We start from the raw sequence: 20,080 nt of genomic DNA on the forward strand, positions 1-20,080 counted from the left end.
ACCTGTCATGAAATACTGGATTCATTGAAAGCTTGATGCAACTCTAATTGTCACAGTAGATGACAGTAGGATTTAAGGGCTGACCAAACAATCCTACAAGCAGTTTCCGAAGCCATACTGCTTCTCTTGCTCCCATGGAGGCTGCAATGTATTCAGCTTCTGTAGAACTCTGAGCAACTGAAGACTGTTTTCTACATATCCATGAGATCATTCCTGATCCTAAATTGAAGCAACATCCTGATGTGCTTTTCTTGTCAACTACGTTTCCAGCCCAATCAGAATCAGTGAATCCATGTAGGTCAAGGTCTACATGTTTATACTTCAGACCAAAACCAATAGTTCCTCAAAGATATCTCAGAATATGTTTTGCAGCAACAAGATGTATTTCCCTAGGTTCACACACGAACTGACTTAGTGCATTAACAACATAACATATAGCAAGTCTTGTGTTTACCAAATACATTAGAGATCCAATAATCTGTCTGTAGAGGATAGAATCTGCAAACTCTGATTTTGCAGCTGCTTCCTTTAGTTTGTGCAGATTTGTCTCCATAGGTGTGGTCATGGATCTACAATCCATCATTCCAAATCTCTTGAGTATATCAATGGTATATTTTCCTTAATTAAGGATTATACCATCTGCCTGCTGCCAAACTTCCAATCCAAGGAAGTAGTGAAGAATTCCTAAATCTTTCATACCAAACTCAGAGGCTAATTCTTTCTTACATTGAGAAATACAATTATCCTCTCCTGTGATTAGTAGATCATCAACATAAAGAATAAGAATTAATAATTCACCATTGATTACCTTGTAGTAGAGATTTGGATCTGCTTCATTCTTGGAAAACCCTAATTCCAAGAGATAGTGATCAATTCTTTCATACCATGCTCTGGGGGCCTGTTTCAGTCCATATAGAGCTTTGAATTCCTTAAATTTAGAAAGGATTTTCAGGATTTGCACAATATCCCAGACATCATTTTTCAGAATTGACTGATACTCTTCTAACATAGCATCATTCCAAACTTGATGCTTGAGCGCATCTCCAACACAGGAAGGTTTTGCATCAATGATCTCACTCATCAAGGCAGTATAACTGGAAAATAGGTTAGGTCTCTTACTTTCTCTCTAAAGGTCCCCTTTGGAGCAGCATAATTTTCAGCTTCTTGAAGCATCTTTTTTAGCCCAAAGTGGTCTCTTCCTAGTTTCGGGATAATTTTCTTCTAAAGGTAAGCCTTGAACTTCATGCTCAGCATCTTCAGGGGTCTCCCTCTGAATCTAAGGGGTGGAATCCTCATCCAAGCTTGTAGGAGGATCTTGGTGTTCTAATTCATTAGAGCTTTTGGACCTCTTGAATGCTATGTCTTCCTCAAAGATGACATCTCTGCTTAGTTCAATTTGTCTTTGACCAGGTATGTATATTTTGTAGGCTTTAGAGGTTTCACTATACCCAACAAATACTCCTTTCTTTCCAGAAGGTTCTAACTTTGACCTCTTTTCTTTGGGGACATGAATATAGACTTGACACCCAAAGATCCGGAAATGACTTATGTCAGGTTTGTTGCCAGTAAAGACTTCTTCAGGGTTTTATTGTCAAGAAGAGAATGAGGACATCTATTTTGTATGTACATAGCTGTCCTAGATGCTTCAGCCCAAAATGAGGTTTCTATATTTTGGTCAAAGAACATAGCCCTAGCAGCTTCTACTATAGTCCTATTCTTTCTTTCAGCTACCCCATTTTGTTGTGGGTTATAAGGTACTGTTAACTCCCTCTTAATCCCAGCATTTATACAATAATCTTTAAACATATCAGAAGTGCATTCCCCCCCATTGTCTGTTCTTAAGGTTATGATTTTCTTACTTGTCATACTTTTTGCAAGAGCTTTGAATTCCTTAAATTTAGAAAGGATTTCTTCAAACTCTTTGTACCTCAAAAAATATATCCAGGTCTTCCTAGAATAATCATCTACAAATATTACATAATATAAAAATCCCCCTAATGAGGGTACAGACATGGGTCCACATAAATCAGAATGAACTAATTCTAATACATTTTTGGATTTGCTGTTGCGAGAATTAAAAGACCCTTTAGTATTCTTTCCTGAGGCACACCCTTTGCAAGCTCCTTCAGATTTTTGACTTAGCTTGGGTAAGCCTATCACCATCTTCTCTATCTTAGGTAGGGCATGGAAATGAAGGTGCCCTAATCTTCTGTGCCAAAGTTCATTCGAATCTGGAGTCTCATGAAATAAGGCTAGAGGTGGAGTGGTGCAAAGTCTGTAGAGGCTCCCTTGTCTTACTCCAATGGTGTGGGCTTTCTTGATGGTGTTCTTTGGCCAAGCAAGTACCTTTCCTTCCATAAAGATTAATCTATAACCCGTATCTTCAAGTTCAGAAACTGAGACAAGGTTTCTCTTTATACCAGGTACAAATAGAACTCCAGTCAGCTGTAGGGATATGCCTGACTTTAGGTTGATATTGCAGGTTCCTATTCCCATAACTGGATAATTTGAGTTATCACCAATTGTCACTTCTTCATCTGAACTTTCCACAAGTGTATCTAGGTGCTCACGAAATCCAGTGATGTGTCGAGATGCTCCGCTGTCAATCACCCATGTGTTGAAACTGGAGGTGACTTGACCAGAGAGGGTTGAGTAGAAGACTAGCTTCTCGGAATTACTCCCTTTCTTAATTTCTGCCATTGAAGCTTGCTGTTTGATCCTGTTTGGACACTTCATTGCATAGTGCCCATATTGGTCACATCTGAAACATTGTACTTCAGAAATGTCTCTCTTCTTCTTTGAAGACCTCTTCCTATTTGAGTTGTTGTCCCTCTTTCTCTTAAAGTTCTTCTTTTCTTTCTTTTGGGAATTAGAGTTTAGAACTTGAATGTCTCGTTACCATTGTTTTGTTTTATTCCTCTTGTGACAAGCCGAGATTCCTCTTGAATGCAATCGGTTTTCAATCTATCAAACTTGGGAAATTTAAAACGAGCACTGATTCTTTGAATGAATGATTCCCATGAGGTAGGAAGTCCATTTAGGGCCATCATAGCAAGTTCTTTGTTGTCTACTAGATGTCCAATAGTGGATAGTTGATCCCTAAGCTCAGTGATCCTCAAGAAATAGGATGTAATTGTTTCTCCTTTATTCATCTTTATATGGTGTAGTTGACTCTTTAGGAATAGAGCCCTGCTAGTGTTGTTGATTTCATCAATGTCAGCTAGTGCTTTGAACATCTGAAAGGCCGTCTCATATTTAGAAATAATTGGTACAATGTGGTCTCTTACTGAATCCACAATTATCTTAAGAGCCTTCTCACTGTCCTTGTTCCACTGAATTTTCTCTGTATCATCAGAGGGTTCAGGAATTTCACTTTTGACATGGGAGTCAATTTTATTTTCTTTCAAAACAAGCATGATCCTGAATTTCCAAGATACAAAATTTGATGCTCCATCTAATCTATCTTCAAACCTAACTCCGGTTGCCATTAGGATTATGGGAATGTGATCTTAGTAAGAGCTTGGTGAAAGTTTATGAGATCGTTACAAAATTTTAATATGATCTTCCTTAACTTGGCTTTGATACCATGTTAAGTTCTTTCAAAATTCTATGATCAAAATAGAGGAGATGGAGATATGATCTGAAAGTTGTATTTTATCTGCTATAGCATGTTTTGAGGATGCACAACACTTATTAATTTCGGTGTGTCCATCCTCCTCAATGTAAGCATGCTATATAAGTGGATGTGGGGTTACGTAGTGAAGTGATATGTCTTCCCACGTGGGAAGACACATCTCTTCCCTACGTACCTCTCACCACAGTATATAAACTAGTCACCATTTACTTACCTGATCGGAAGGAGTGTGACTTGTTTGAGAATCGCTTTACCACCCGATACCATGAACGGTGTAAAAATTAATATATATATATATAGGAAGCATGAAATAGTACGACCGACGTTACAAAATTTAACAAAATTCACCCTCAAATGCTCATACAAATATTACTATAGGTCTACCATGATATTTCAGTAATATCACAATCCACAAACCACCAAACCCAGCCTTCAATACTCAAAAAATGTAACTCAGAAGTCCGCTCCAGCGACTAAATGCAAAGAAAAACACAAGGGTGATTCACATAAGAAATTCCAGTCACTTCTTTTACCTTCCAAATTGATCCAGATTTGTTATGTGTTGAAATATGTAGCTAAGATCGGATTCTAGTTTAAGTTATTCATGTAATTGGGCTGGGCCCCATTGTAACTTATAATAATAGGGTAGGCCCTATTTGGGCGTTCAACTTATGTATTATGTAATTGTTATGGGGCAAGACCTATCAAATATGTAGCTTGTAATTAGACCTTGATCTACATAATTGTAACGTGTAAAACTCTTGGCATAATATTCTTGCAAGCCGACTTGGGAAAGTTAAAGGGCTAAGTCGCCTATAAATACAAGGCATCAATCATTATTCATACACATCTCTCACTCAGCGAATATATCCTATCAGTGAACTACTTCTGTGATCAAAAAAGTACAATCAAGGTCAGCGAACTGTTGCATATACAAGCGAATTATATCTGCACTGGCAGATCCGTATAAGGCAGCGAATTGGAGTTCTCAAGCTGGGCAATCATCCTCAAGGTTGAGCGAATACCATCCTGGACTGCCGAACTTGTTCAAGGGCTTGTGAAGTAGGTGAAGGCTGCCAAATTCTGTCTCAGATTGACAGTGACCTGCATATACACTCTGTCTTCTAGATTCAGATAAGTTTTGCTATAGTTGATGTGTACCCTAGAAGGGTTAAATTGTAATCTGCTGCTATATCTAATCCAATCAGATCTGAGATCTTTGGTTGCTGGGTTTTTCCTCCAAGAGGGAGGTTTTCCCAGGGTACATGTGTGTTATGCGTATGATTCACTTTGCATTCTGATTTTCCATTTTATACTGCTAATTTCATCACTAAAATCAACATGGTATCAGAGCTTGGTTCGAATTAGGTGTAATCAGATTGACTGTAATTATTTATCTTCTTTCTGCTCTTATCACTTCTTCAAGAGGATGCACAGTCTCAAGGTTGAAGATAGGTTGGATGGAGCATGCAACTTCACATCAAGATGGCGAAAGGAGAGTCCGTCTTAGAGCACTTATGAGGATGTTGCCCATGACACCTTCAGAGGTCGCATTGTAGCTGCAGTAACTAATTGTCTTTTGCTTGGCTAAAGATGTTGGCTTCAAGATGGTTGCACATATGCCTGACCTGCTAAAAGTTGATATGGAGCGAAATATGACGAGCCTCACAAAGTTCCTTGAGAGTCCTTCCTCTAGGGCTGATGGCGTTAAGGTTTACCCTTCTTTAGTGATTTGTGGAACTGAACTCTATGATCTCTGGAAAGCTTCTTAGCTCTGAGCGATCCTTGAGTGTAAATATGATTGTCGTTGAAGATAGGCGATGTGTGATGGCGAGGGCCAAAGGCCACGCAGCCATCATCACTAGATGCTTCAGTATGGTTGGAAATTTCAATACTGAGCGAGAGTAGAAAGAGCGTTGGTGGACCAACCTATAAAGAGATAAGTATTTTCCATGGTTGAATAATGTTCATGATAGTTATTAATTCATGCTATAGCGAACCATGTATGATTCCAGCATTAATATTTCCCTCTAAATGCTTTTAGGACGGAGATTGCATTCTTGGGTGGATGAGCTTGATACATCCTATGGGAAAGTCACGTAGGCTAAAGAATGGAGATGCAGCTTGCTGCCATGAGACTAAGTTGGTGGTTGAAAATGTTTTCTTGGAAAAAGAAGGCTATAACATTCAAAAGGAGCGTGATGTTTCAGCTTCAAAGGGAGATTGACATTTTAGCTTCAGAGGGAGCTTGTTAGGCTCAGAGGGAGCCTGTTTCTTTCAGCTTCAAATGAAGCCGCATTATTTTGTTAATGCATTCTTCTATGGGAGAAGTTTGAGGTGAAAGCCCTTGTTCCACCCTCTGCGAGTAGGTATGGTGGTGCCACCCTCTGCGAGTAGGCATGGGGGTGTTGCATTCTTCTCTGGGAGAAGTCTAAGGTTAGAGCCCTCGTTCCACCCTCTACGAGTAGGCATGGTGGTGTTGCATTCTTCTCTGGGAGAAGTCTAAGGTTAGAGCCCTCGTTCCACCCTCTGCGAGTAGGCATGGTGCACCCACTCTCTGCGAGTAGGTATGGTGGGTATCATTGAAGAAATTCCACCCTTTGCGAGTAGACATGGTGGTCCCACCCTCTGCGCTGTGAGTATGTATGGTGGGTATCATGGAAGAAATTCCATGATGGGTTTGTTCACCCTCTGGGAGTAGCTATGGTGAACGTATCATGTGTTTCATCCATGGGAGTAGCCATGGTGGTAGCCTCTAGGTGACTTGATTATTCATAGAATCCTCTCTAGCTAAGAGGGAGTGTTGAAATATGTAGCTAAGATCGGATTCTTGTTTAAGTTATTCATGTAATTGGGTTGGACCCCATTGTAACTTATAATAGGGCAGGCCCTATTTGGGCGTTCAACTTATGTATTATGTAATTGTTATGGGGCAAGACCTATCAAATATGTAGCTTGTAATTAGACCTTGACCTATATAATTGTAACATGTAAAACTCTTGGCATAATATTCTTGCAAGCCAACTTGGGAAAGTTAAAGGGCTAAGTCGCCTATAAATACAAGGCATCAATCATTATTCATACACATCTCTCACTCAGCGAATATATCCCATCACTGAACTACTTCTGTGATCAGCGAAGTACAATCAAGGTCAGCGAACTGTTGCATAAACAAGCGAATTATATCTGCACTGGCAGATCTGTCTAAGGCAGCGAATTGGAGTTCTCAAGCTGGGCGATCATCCTCAAGGTTGAGCGAATACCATTCTGGACTGCCGAACTTGTTCAAGGGCTTGTGAAGTAGGTGAAGGCTGCCAAATTTTGTCTTAGATTGACAGTGACCTGCATATACACTCTGTCTTCCAGATTCAGATAAGTTTTGCTATAGTTGATGTGTACCCTAGAAGGGTTAAATTGTAATCTGCTGCTATATCTAATCTAATCAGATCTGAGATCTTTGGTTGCTAGGTTTTTCCTCCAAGAGGGAGGTTTTCCCAAGGTGCATGTGTGTTATGCGTATGATTTACTTTGCATTCCGATTTTCCATTTTATACTGCTAATCTGATCACTAAAATCAACATTATGAACCCTTAAAAATCTCCAAAAGATTATTTTGTTGCCTTCAAACACACCAAAATACCTCACAAATTCCCACATGCCAAAACCCAAGTTGGGCATTGCCTAAAAGGGGCAATGGACTACAAAAAGAAATGTCAAACCAAAACCAACATATTATATATGCATCCTCCTTGCCTAGCCATAAGAAAACCTTTGAGACAATACCCAAAATAATATGTCTCATTTTCATAGATATGAGCAAAATATGAATCTTAGGGGAGCTGGAATGGTGCAGCCAACATTGGAAAATGTCTCTAAAAACTCTTGAAACTCAAACAACACTCAAGAATTCTAATCTAGAAATGCACTGTGAAATACTTGTTAGATATCTCCAACAAATACCAACCAAAATATATCTTTCACTACCGTAGCTAGTCTTCTTCAAGAGGGATTTCACCCTTGGGAAGGCTGAGATAGACCAAATCCAAATCACTAGAACCATGCAGGGTTTTTTGAGCTAGAAATATCAAAAATAATAACTCCACATACCAAATGAGCTCTTAATTCCCCCTTTTATAAGCCTTTTAGGGAACTTTTCAGAAATTCTCTTTTAAAATCACTTTATTAATTTATTAAGGCTTTTAACTCCAAAAAGTGATTTCATTTACTTTTTAAACATTTCCGGTAGTTAAAGTCACTTTAAAGTGTCCCATCATTTAAAAAATTCCATTCTCTTTCTAATGAGCTATAACATTAAGGTGTCCAATAAATAAATTTAATAAAAAAGACAACTTTAATGAAAATAATTAGATATAGCTCAATATTACATTCAATTAGTGGAAATGGCTGAAAAGCATTGGAATTCAAATCTGATTATGTAGGAGTGATCCTGATGATAAAAGATGATAAATGGGTACAATTGGGTGACTTGCAAAAAATAAACGCTCCCTCCAAGAATCTCGGAGCCCAAACTAGAAGTCGGATATAACTTTGGAAAGCGTCATACCACTCCTTTAAACCATCTAAGCTCACTGGTAACATCAAATTATCCCTCTGAACATGCTGACACAAACCTAGAACTCAGCGACAATTGCATTGCCAGAGAACCTGAAAATGGGGATATTACACATTTTTAAGTACAATTGACAACAATCAGATCGTAAATGTACAATTGACAACAATCAGATCGTAAATGTGATCCTGGTTTTAAGAAAAATCACTAATGCATCAGTTGCAATCAGTTGCGACAGTGCTTGATGTAATTAAGAAACTTCTATTCCTATCTTAGTTACATCAGAAATCATTACAGACAAGTTAAGATGGATCCCTTTGAGGGATGTGAGGCATACGATTCCATAAACAAGGATGTCACTGAAAAATATAAAATTTTAGTTTCTACTATCTAGAATGTCATACAATATTACAAACAGATGTTCTCACTTTATGTTTTAGTTTATGCATCCAGTAAATTGATTTGTGTTCTTGATTTGGCAGGTTTACCAGTGGTTGTTGGCAAAAAGCCTTTTTCCATTCAATGAGAATGAGCATTCAATTTGCTTGGAATTGGTTGCTAGGGAACATGGCATTTCTAAAGCTCAGGAATATTTTGAGACGATACCATTAAAAATGAGAGTAAAGAAAGTGTATGGAAAACTCTTATCAAAGTGTGTATATGAGGGTGACATTAAAAAATCTGAAGAGATTTTCAAAAAAATGAAGGATGCAGGGCTTTCCCCTGGTGTGATTGAATATAACAGTTTGCTGATACTTTACAAGCATATAAACAGGAAAAATGTTTTTAGTATATTAAAAATGATGGAGCATGAAAATGTGAAACCTAATTCTTTAACATACAATATTCTGATAGATTGCAAGGGCCGGGCAGGCAATATTGTTGGAATGGAGCAGGTTTTCAATAAAATGAAAGAAGATGGCATAGAAACTGACTATATAACACTGTCGACGCTTGCAAAACATTATGTCCATTTTAGAAATCTGAAAAAGGTGGAGTTATTGATTAAAGAATTGGAAAATAGTTATATGAATGAGCGCCATGTTCTGAAAATTCTTCTTCCTTTATATGCAGATGTTGGTAAGGATAATGAAATAGAAAGAGTTTGGAATATATTTGAATCTTCTCACACAATTTTTATGTCCGAATATATTGCTGGGATAAAGGCCTGGGGAAAGCTGGGTAACATTGAAAAAGCAGAAGTCATTTTTGAGAAATTACTAAATTCTGGGAAGAAGATAAAATCACCTAGAGCCTATAAATCTCTTCTTGATGTTTATGCCAACCATAATTTGTCACTCAAAGGAATGGAATTGGTAGAGCGAATGTTTAGCAAAGGAATTACAATTGATCCAGCTACTTGTGATACACTTGTTAAACTCTTTGTGAAATCAGGTGATACAGAAAAGGCAGGTGCTTTTCTGTTTGAAGTTTGTAGAGGGAAGCAAGTAAAGCCATGGTATAAAACATTCAGTAGAGTCTTAGAGGAGTATGCTGAAAGAGGAGATATTGAAAATTCTGAGAAAATATTTGATGGATTGACTTGTATTGGATATAGTGGCCAGTTACAATCATATGAGTTTCTTTTGCAAGCTTACATAAAGGCACAAATTCCTGCTTATGGCTTCAAGGAAAGAATGTTGGCAGCTAATCTTTATCCCACTAGAAGGATTGACAATCTCCTACAGAAGGTGGAGGCATTAAAGGAAGATGGATTTAAGAACCATATTTCTGATATACTTGACTGAACCTCTGGTAGCATCTCCAAACATGTTTTACTAAGCAATCAGAGTGCCAAAATTGGCTGTGTATCAGATTAATGTTTGGATTTTGAGCCACATGTCGTGCTTTTGGGCACTTGTTCATCTTTTTCAATCAATACAGGTCAGGCTATTTTGCATCTCTCTTGTAGTTGGAACATATTTAGAGGGTGATGCTGGGCATGTTCTGCAATTAAAGCCAAAATGACTTGATTTGCTGGCCAGCCCCCTACCCTTTGGATGTAATGAATTGTTTACGTTTAATCTGGTTTTGCAATTGCTTTTCTTTTGATTATTTTTGCAAGATATTTGTACCTTTTATAGTAGCATAAGAGATGGGTAGTTGATATCAGTTTAACATCTAATTTGGTGGATATGCAGCTTCTCTAGTGTTGCTCACTTCATGATATGTGCTCGTTCATGTTGTCCAATAATTGTAAATGTGGAAATGGATATGCTACTTTTCTGGTGTTGCCCATTTCATGATAAACGCTCTTTTATCATGCCTACTAGATGTAAATGTGCAAACAAGTATCTACCTTGTATTCTTCATATCCTTGTCATTCGTTATCCTCTTCGCATGCTGGTTTCAGTGAGGAACTACTGATCTTTGCAACATACACATCTACATAAATGATCATATGAATTCTGTGTTTACTTTTGTTTGAAGAAGAAAGTGGTGCTGTTCAATATGTATTAGGTTAACTCTACCCTTAAGTTTATAGGCTGATAAAAAACTTTTTTTGGGTTCATTGTCATATGCATTCAAATGATATACTGATATTCTTTTAAGTAGTGTGCTTGTATCCTTATCCCTTATTGCAAGAAGCTTTCCCTAGTATACTGTTATATCAGCATTTTGGTCTTCTTTCTAGTCCAACAAATGTGAAGTTGCCTTTTACTTACTATTAACAGTGGGCTCAATAAGATTAATCACATAGTGAAAAGAACAGTGTTCCACGGATGTTGGGGATGGGGAGACGGGGGGACGCGGGGACAGGCTTCGGGGACGGGGGGACAAAGGGAAAAGTTTTGGGGACGGGTTTCGGGGACGGGGGGACAAAGGCCTGGGAGGGGGGAATGCGTTTCCGTGGAACACTGGAAAAGAACCAACAAGAAATAGAAAATCTTCCTCGTGCGCATGATTGTGTGATGCATTATTTTGTAGCTCGAGAGCTCTGCCAACATTTGCTAGATTTGTTGGATAATTTTGCCTTATTTGATATTTGGAAGTGATTTTTAGCCCTCTTAATTAGATTACCAAGATCAATTAGAGTATTCCATTGTAAAGTAAAATGACTCTTAGTATTATTAGCATATAATTTGGGAAGTATCTGAGATCTTTTTTGACAACTCTTACAAGGATGTTTGATCACATTTAAACAGTTCACAATTTAAATGCAATCTACCATACAAAGAAAGCAACGGATGCTTCTCTCCCTACCATATAACTCTTAAGACTAAACTTGAGTTGTACACTACACACTCTACTGGTTCCCCTGTTTAGTGGGGGATGATATGGGATTGACAATTTAAGAAAAAATGGAAAATTTAAAAAGTTTAGCTAATTTCAATCATGTATATGGTAAGGCATTCACCAAATTCGTTATGTAATTTATAATCCATTCTATTTTCTCATAGAAATGCAACCTTATATAATTCTAGAGAACAAATGATTTACATAACCTGAGCGTTATGATTACAAGGGAGATCTCTCCCGTTGTGTAAAGAATTCATGTCCTTTTGAAATCACTCAAGCTTTGTTGCATAACTTAAGCCAATATATCTAAAAACATATCTACCTGAAAATCAGATTCGCATCTTGTCCTCCAAAAGAAATGGATCACCAATTAAATTATGTGCCATAACTTTTGCAGTTGTCCCAGACCATCAAGAAGAGGTCCCTGCCAAGAGAGTGGGACAATATAAGGAAATTGAATTCAATTCATAACCAGCCTCAAAACTTGCTAGGTGTTGTACAACCTTCTAAAATATGGCCAACTATCTCCTTTTCTCAATCAATGTAAGAACAGGTTATATTTTTGTCCATTATATATCAAGTAATCACTTAATTATGTACGTCCATTATCATCAATATAGATCCGCACTCTATAGTATTAATTTGAAGGGATTATGTAAATGAACCCTTGAAAATTAAAGGTTTGTTCAATATCAACACTTGTGCCAAGAGGGCCATTGTCGAGTCCTCCTAGCAATTTGTAGTGTTTAAACTTGTGGAAGACATAAACAAAGAAGTGTATGCCAATAGCTTGTAGATGTTCGTTTTAAAATCTCATTTTTTGTGATAAGGATACTAGCTATTCTTTGTCCTTTCGATGTGGACTACACCTATATGATCGTCGCCTGTATGTTCCTATTATTATATTTTAATTGTGTATTTTTAAATGCTTTTTATTGTTTGGGGATAGCTGGCTGTCTTCAGGATACTCATTGTAATTGACATTACCTCTTTCTGGTATATACCCAATCTGATGTATGAGAGACAAGTCAGTCTAGTTGTGTCGTTGACATCCCTGACCATGTTCAGGGGTTTCAGTGCCATTTTTGGGACCTACCCCATCTAATGTGGGATTTCAAGGATGGCCTTGGGATGTTTTTGAGATGTCTTTATGTCCTCAAAATGTTACAAACTTACAAGGATGGGGATGCTCAGAAAAGGCTTGGGAATACTTACCCACGTATCCCTGCATATGAACAAAATGTAAATTGAATATAAAATTACTTACACTAGTGGATTCAATTCTTCTGTTGATAAGCTAACCAACAAACAGAATTAATTATCAACTGCTGGAAGATTGACATAATTGAGAAAGAGGAAGAGGAGGACCATATATTTCCCAGAGATAATGTGGCAATAAATTAAATAACTAGATGTCTGTTTTATGAACGGAAAACAACATTCCTATTGAACAAATAGATTTGTCTTTGAAGGTACTTAACAAAAATTCTTCTCGTATGTTTCCATGTACACAACAAAAATTCTTCTAGTATGTTTCCATGTACACAACATGCTTTTGGAGTATATATCAACTGAACATTCAATCAGTCAATGCTTGCAGGGTGATTTCTCATAACTTTTCTGATTTGTGCTTTCCTCTTTAAAGTGCCTTGTTGAAAATTTATTGCAGATTTATTTAACACATATTCCAACTACTCGAATCTACTCAAAGCACAGTGGTTTAATAGAGTGTTATTGTAGAATGTGTAATTTGTAAATTAGTTTAAAATTATGGACATTAACAAATCACATAAAATGTAGAAACTAGTAGGGAAGTGGCAACTGCACGTCTTTTTCTTCTTTCCTTCATTAACAAGGTCAATATAAAGAGCTTCAAGAACAGAATTTCATTCTATCTATTGTCTTCCAACTTCCTCATGCTACTATGGAAAGAATTTCGAGGAGCATAAAGTACCATCGAATATGAACTAGTTTCATTGCTATCCACTCATACAATCACCAATTCACTCCAGCACTCCGCCTTCCAGTTCTCTAATCCATGACCTGTATGATTTTTTGGTGATGCTCGTGCAGTCTATAAAAGACCGTGTGTACTTCAATAAGGTGGGACATGGGCTATGTCTCATCAAAAGGGAATTCTGATTGCACATATGTATTCCTCTTAAAAAATTATGCAGTTCCAAGGAAAATAGTACCAATGTTAAGTATAACATTACCACTCATCAACTTTCCTTTTAAAAAAACTTGGATATCTTCTTGGAGTTTTTGAGAACTTCGTTGGATTCTGAATCCTGATTCATTACAATGGGTCTATTTTTTTTACGACAAAGCATGCAACAAGGTGAAACATACTGATGCACTGCAAAATACCCAATGGTTAGATTAAAACCTGTGGTTGTATAACACACAAAAACAAGGATCAAAGTTAGTGTTATTCAACCAAAAACTAATCTAAGCAGACATATCAAAAGAGACACTAAAAACATGCTAAAGTATTTAACTATGGAAGTAAATACAACAAGGCATCTCCAAATGTCTTTTAACATGCTCTTAGTTCCTTCTCTTTTGTTCCTCCCCTCTCCAAGTTCCAAATTAGTGTAGTTCTCAGCAGCTTTTTGCACTATGGATGCTTATGGAGGTTCAAGATTGTAGATGATTAACTATGCTATGCAAGTGTAAAATAAGCTAAATATGAGATGCTATGAAATGAACTAAGATTTCTTTTTAGTCCAAAATGATAATATATTAGTGATTTTATGCTAAAATGCTCTCTAGAAATGCCTATAGATTAAATGCATACAAGTTTTCAGGATGTGGATTATGAAGAAATGAGCTCTATTTATAGAAAAAATGGAGTAATGGATGGTTGAGATTGAGTAATCTCAACAAAGGTCTGGATTGAATGATATTCAATCCATGTGAAAACTTTCAACCCAATCCTAGGAGGACAAGTGTCAATATGAGATAGGTTGAGAGGAGAGGAAATAAACATTAAATGCTTGACATGACCTGAGAGTTAACTTGGGAGTTAAGGTCAAGGTTGGGTTGAGTGAATAAGTTTTTTATTCAAAGAATATTCAATGGATAAACTTTTGTGCAAAGGTAAAAGGGATAACCATGGTCAAAGCAATAAATGCTTGAGGAGACACATGAGTCACATGAGGGTTGAGTTAGGGGTTAACCATAAATGGTCATGTAAGAGCTATAAGTGGTTTGAAAAACTTTATAAGCTAAATTGTTGACTCCAAGTTGCTTAGGAATGTGACAATAATTAAGGGATGGATTAGGTTAATAAGGAAGGGTTTAGAAGAATCTAAAAGGGGGTTTAAGAGTGCAAGTGGATTTTTGTGGGTGAGGGAAAATAGGATTTTAATTAAAATAAAATTAATTTATTTCAACTTGTGGTTGCAACTTGCATTTGTAGGAAAATGCAAGTGGGGGGGATTTATGATTTAAATAAATGTTTTATTTAATTTATTTAAAAGAGGAAAGAAGATTAAATTGAATAAACAAAATTTATTCATTTAATTAAGTGTGAATTTGGTTGAATAAATTAATTAAAATAAATTGAATAATTTATTGAATTAATAGGAGAATGTTTTGAAGATGAATTAATTAAATATTAATTTAATTAACTGATGGCTAGTGGATTTTTAATCAAATAAATACGAAATATTCATTTAAATAAAATGGACAGATTTATGTGACTACACATACAATAGGTGTTGTTATTTATGATGACCATAGTTCCACGGAGTTTCCTTGTGGAGGGATAGGGGATGGGTTTTGGGGATGAGGGGTCTAGGTTTGGGGTTGGCGGAGGAATGGAGCCATGTAAATATTTATAGTACTTGAATATTAATTATAAAAAGATGTATAAAGAATAAGTAAACACATTTCAATGATTGTATTGAACATTAAGTTATTAACATGTCAATTAGGGATGTGGTTCTCATGGTTGGGGATAGGCCTTGGACCCAATCGTTGGATTTTGAGGGCCTCCCCTTTCGTTGCTGAAGATGCTTCTCAACGGGTCACTTAGTTTCAGACTGTTCCCTCTACCGTCGTAGAGGTGCTGCTGCTTGGTGGAATGATGCTACTAAAGATCACTTGACAATTAATGCTTCTGAATCTACTTTTGTTGACCCTTTTTTAGAAGATGATTTCTCCTCTCGTGACGAGGTGCCCCTTACTGCTGATGATGCCTTTGTTGATGTTTGTGCTGTCGTGGAGGCTCCTACTTCTATTGCTCCTGCTCCACAACTTCACTCTTCTCTTGGCGATTCTGCTCTTGTTGTTGTTCATCAGCAACAGTCTGTTGGCGTTTCTGCTCCTGTTGTTGTTCGTCAACAACTGTCTGTTGTTGTGTTGCAGCAGTAGTCTGGTAGTGTTTTTGCGGGGCCCTCCCCGTTTGATTTTTCTTTGAATGTTCCTAATGACAATGTTGCTTGGACGATTGTTTGTCGTGGGTGGAAGGGAAGATCTACCTCCCTTTCCCAACCCCCCCCCCCCCCCCCCCCCCCTCCCCCTCTTTGTCAATTTTTGGGTGTTTCCCTCCACTCTTGAGTTTTGGTTGGGTTGTTGCAGGTTTGATGGGTTTGGCTTGTCTAAATCTGTTTGTTTGGGGTTTGTTCCCCTATTTGGTCCGTTTGCCGCTTTTGTGTTGTAATTGTTTTCATAGCCTCTTGGCTTTGTAAAGGGTCAGCGCCCTAGTTAACGTTGTTTAATTTTTTGATAGCCTTTTGGCCATGTAAAGGGTCAGAACCCTTGTTAACGTTATTTTTTTGATAAAAAAACATGTCGACTAGTTTTAATTTTTTATTTATTTAAGTTTTAACATTTAACATTAAAAGTGAATCGTAAAAATCAAAATATATATAGTAAATAATTATGATTCATGATTGGCTTGGAATATATGAACTCATTGCTATGATGTTGAAGGACTTGAAGTTTGGAAATTTGATTTTGAAGAAATTGAAATTGAAATGAGCGCTGTGGGACGAAGTTCTTCCTGCGTGTGCTAGGGCTTCCCTAGATGTGCTTCTTGTCGTGTGTGTTGTTTGTGTGCGTGAGTTGTTGTGTGCTGCTATGCGTTGGGGTCTACGTGCTGACTGTGGGTGTGGGGAGTGAGCAGTTTTGTGTGTGGGTTTCGGTGGTTTTGTCCATGGCGACGCAGGTGGTATCCGCCAGTCTGGTGGTAGCTGGTGTTGAGGTGCCCCATAATGGTTCTTCTTCGAGTCTGCATGGCTCTTCTTTGGGTTTGCATGCACAAAAACTAGAGTCTTTTTAGGAGGGCGAGGGCTCAAAAATGAAGAAAGTTAATGGTTGCTTCCCTTGATGTCAAGATCGTTTGGTTCTGGTTATTTCTCCGGATTTAGTTATGGATGATGTCTCGTATTGGAGTCGTCACGCTCTCATTTGCAAATTTCTTGGCATTCGTATTCCTTTGTCAACATTGGAAACCTGTATAAGACGATCATGGCAGGTTGAGGGTGATAGGGATATTATGCTCATTGTGAATAGCTACTTTATGGTCTCTTTTTCCAACCTTGCTGATCGAAATCGGGTATTTGAGGGAGGACCCTATTTCTATAATCATGTGGGGCTATTTATCAAACCCTGGCATATGGGTTTTAATTTTGCTGAGGAATTACCTTCTAGGGTTCCAGTTTGGGTTCGCCTGTCGCGACTTCCACTGGAGTTTTGGAGGGATGATATTCAGCAACAGATTGTTGCTTTGCTTGGGAAGCCTGCTGCGGTTGCTCAACAAACCCTTGATCGTAAGGTAATTTCTTATGCTCGTATTTGTGTGGAAATTGACTCGAATAACCCTTGCCAGATTCTCTTGAAATCTGTCTTGGCTCCTCTTCTTGGGTTCAACCGCTTGATTATGAGTCATTGCCTTTCTGCTGTCGCGTCTGTCATGAATATGGACATCTTCAACGACATTGTCCTAAGGTTAATAAAAATTCCCGTTCTAATAGGTCCTCTCCTTCTTCACCGCCTAAGGAGGTTGAAGCGGACACAGGGAAAGCTCCAATGAGTGATACTGATTTGGGTAAGGATAAGGAAGGATTTGTTCCTGTTAAATCTCGGGCAAGGAATCGTGGGCAAAAAAGATCTTTCAGAGATACGCAAACTGATGAGGGCCTCAATCGGTTTGAGGTATTGAATTCATTGGCCTTAGAGGAGGGAATTCCGGTGGATGTTGTTCCGAATAAGGATTTAGGTTCTGATTCCCACATTTCACAAGATATTGTTGTGGTGCATGTTCCACATGTTGTTCAGGATCAAAGTGTGACCATGGATGAGCCTTTGGAGGATGACATGGTTCTTGCAGATTTGGCTAAGGCAGTTTGTGACAGGAGTAAGGGTTCTTCTCATAGTCTCGGTGTGCAACAACGCCCTCTCAAGAAAGGTTCTTTTGCTTCTTCTTCTACAGTTGGGCGAAAGAAGGATCTTGAAAAGATTAAACTTACTGGAGATTTATTGGAGTCTGGGTCTATTAAGACCATTGATGCTCACTTTTCCCCATCTCCTCCATGATTGTTCTCTCTTGGAATGTAAGGGGGTTGAATAGCACCTCCCGTCAAAAGGCTATTCATGATTTGATTATTGTTTTTTCTCCGGACATCTTCTGTGTTCAGGAGACTAAGGTTTCTGTTGATGTCATGCTTCAGTATGCTTCTCGTATCCAGTATTTCGGTCAGTGTTAATGCATTGGCTCTCACGGTAATTCTGGAGGTCTGGCTTTTTTTTTTGGATCCTCGTAAGATTGCTCCCCTTTGGTGAATTTCTAGTCATTCTTCCATCTCCATGGTTGCTTTCACATTGGACTCTGGGTAGACTATTCTTATTATTAATGTTTATGCTCCAATTGATATCCAAGGTAAAATCCAGCTTTGGGCACATCTTAGGTTTGTTCGCTTTTGTGCTCCTTATCTTCCTTGGATCTTGGGAGGTGATTTTAATTCTGTGTTGAGTCTGGAGGAGAAGAGAGGAAGGTTGCCTAGATTGGGTCCATCTTCTGATCTTTTTTGAGCTCGGGTGGATGGGCTTGATTTAGTGGATGTTAAGCCCTCTAATGAGATTTTTACTTGGAATAATAGACGGACTGGAGAGGAAGCGATTTCTAAACGGTTGGATAGGTTTCTTGTCTCTTGTTTTTGGGTTGGCCGTGGGTTGGTTACTATTTCCGAAATTCTAGAGTAGAAAGGTTTTGATCACTTGCCTATTAAATTTTTTGCTTCTTCTTTTGCTGCAAAGAATCCTCCTTTTAAATTTCAGCTTATGTGGCTTCAGACTCTTCACTGCATGACTTAGTGGCTAAGTGGTGGAGAGAGGGAGGCCCTTCTTTTGACACAACTATGTATTTCTTTGTCAAGAAACTTCAATATGCCAAATATCACCTTAAGAGATGGAATATGTCATGCTTTGGTCATCTTAAGTCTAGGAAGAGGAGTGCTTTGGAACGTCTTGCTATGATTACTCGCCAGATACGAGATAATGGTTTCTCAGATGCTCTTGGAAAACCGAAATCCCAAGTTGTGCGCAATGTGGAGGATTGGGAGCTTCGTGAGGAGATTTTTAGGAAACAAAAGGCTCGGGTTGATTGGCTTCAGGAAGGGGATAGGAATTCTGCTTTTTTTCACTACTCTGTTCAGGCTTTTCGTAATAAGGGGTATATTTCCTCTCTGGTTACCTTGGAAGGGCTTCAGATTTCGTTTCTGTTAGCTATGTCTCGTGAGGCTCGTCAACACTACTCTGATCTTTTTACTGAAGATTCCCCTCCTGTTATGGACGAGGAGAATTTGATTCTTTCTTGTATTACCTCTCTGGTGACCAATGCTATGAATGCCTCTCTCATTCGTCCGATTTCATTGCCTGAGTTAGAGGATGTTGTGTTTGGAATGAACAAAGGTAAAGCTCCAAGCCCGGATCGTTTTCCTGTTGAATTTTTTCAGGAGTTTTGGGATATTATTAATCTGGATTTATTGGAGGTGGTTCAGGAATCTCTTCGTTGTAAGCAGATGCTCCGAGCTTTGAATTCTACTTTCTTGATTCTCATCCCCCAAAAGGATGGTGCTGATAAACTTGAGTTTTTTCGCCCGATTGCTCTCTGTAATGTGGTATATAAGATTATCACTAAGTTAATTGCAGAGAGGCTCAAAACTTGTCTTCCTCTTGTGATTTCTGGAGAACAAGGGGGTTTTGTGGCTGGTAAACAAATTCTGGATGGGGTGGTGGTGGCTTCTAAGGTTATTCACTCTATGGCGACCTCAAAGGAGCGATCTATGTTCATCAAATTGGATATGGCCAAAGTTTATGACAGAGTTAAGTGGAGTTTTCTTCAGAAAATTCTTTTAGCCTTTGGTTTTAGCATAGAGTGGGTGAATTGGACTATGAGCTGTGTTACTTCTTCGTCTTTCTCGGTTATTGTGAATGGCGAACCTTCGGAGCCTTTTGGGGTTTCCCATGGTCTTCACCAAGGGGATCTTCTTTCGCCTTACCTGTTCATTATTATGGCTGAGGGTCTGGGCCGTTTTCTTAAGTTTCGTGCTTCTCAGGGCCTTATTCATGGTTGGTAATGGGGCAATAGTTTGCCACAGATCTCACATCTCCAATTTGTAGATGAT

The 20,080-nt window shown here is 38.2% G+C and overlaps 1 protein-coding gene across 1 annotated transcript in view; it reads left to right on the forward strand.

Annotated features, from left to right (window-relative positions):
* LOC131042486 (pentatricopeptide repeat-containing protein At1g80270, mitochondrial) overlaps positions 1-10,254 on the forward strand; it is a 102,710-nt gene extending 92,456 nt beyond the window's left edge. The window contains exon 4 of the mRNA XM_057975794.2: positions 8,687-10,254. Coding sequence (XP_057831777.2) covers positions 8,687-9,952 — 1,266 coding nt within the window. The 3' untranslated portion in view covers positions 9,953-10,254. The remainder of the gene's footprint in view (positions 1-8,686) is intronic.
* The last annotated feature ends 9,826 nt before the right edge of the window (positions 10,255-20,080 follow it).

The sequence above is a fragment of the Cryptomeria japonica genome, chromosome 1 (genome assembly GCF_030272615.1).
Source record: "Cryptomeria japonica chromosome 1, Sugi_1.0, whole genome shotgun sequence".
Classification (NCBI taxonomy): Eukaryota; Viridiplantae; Streptophyta; class Pinopsida; order Cupressales; family Cupressaceae; genus Cryptomeria; species Cryptomeria japonica.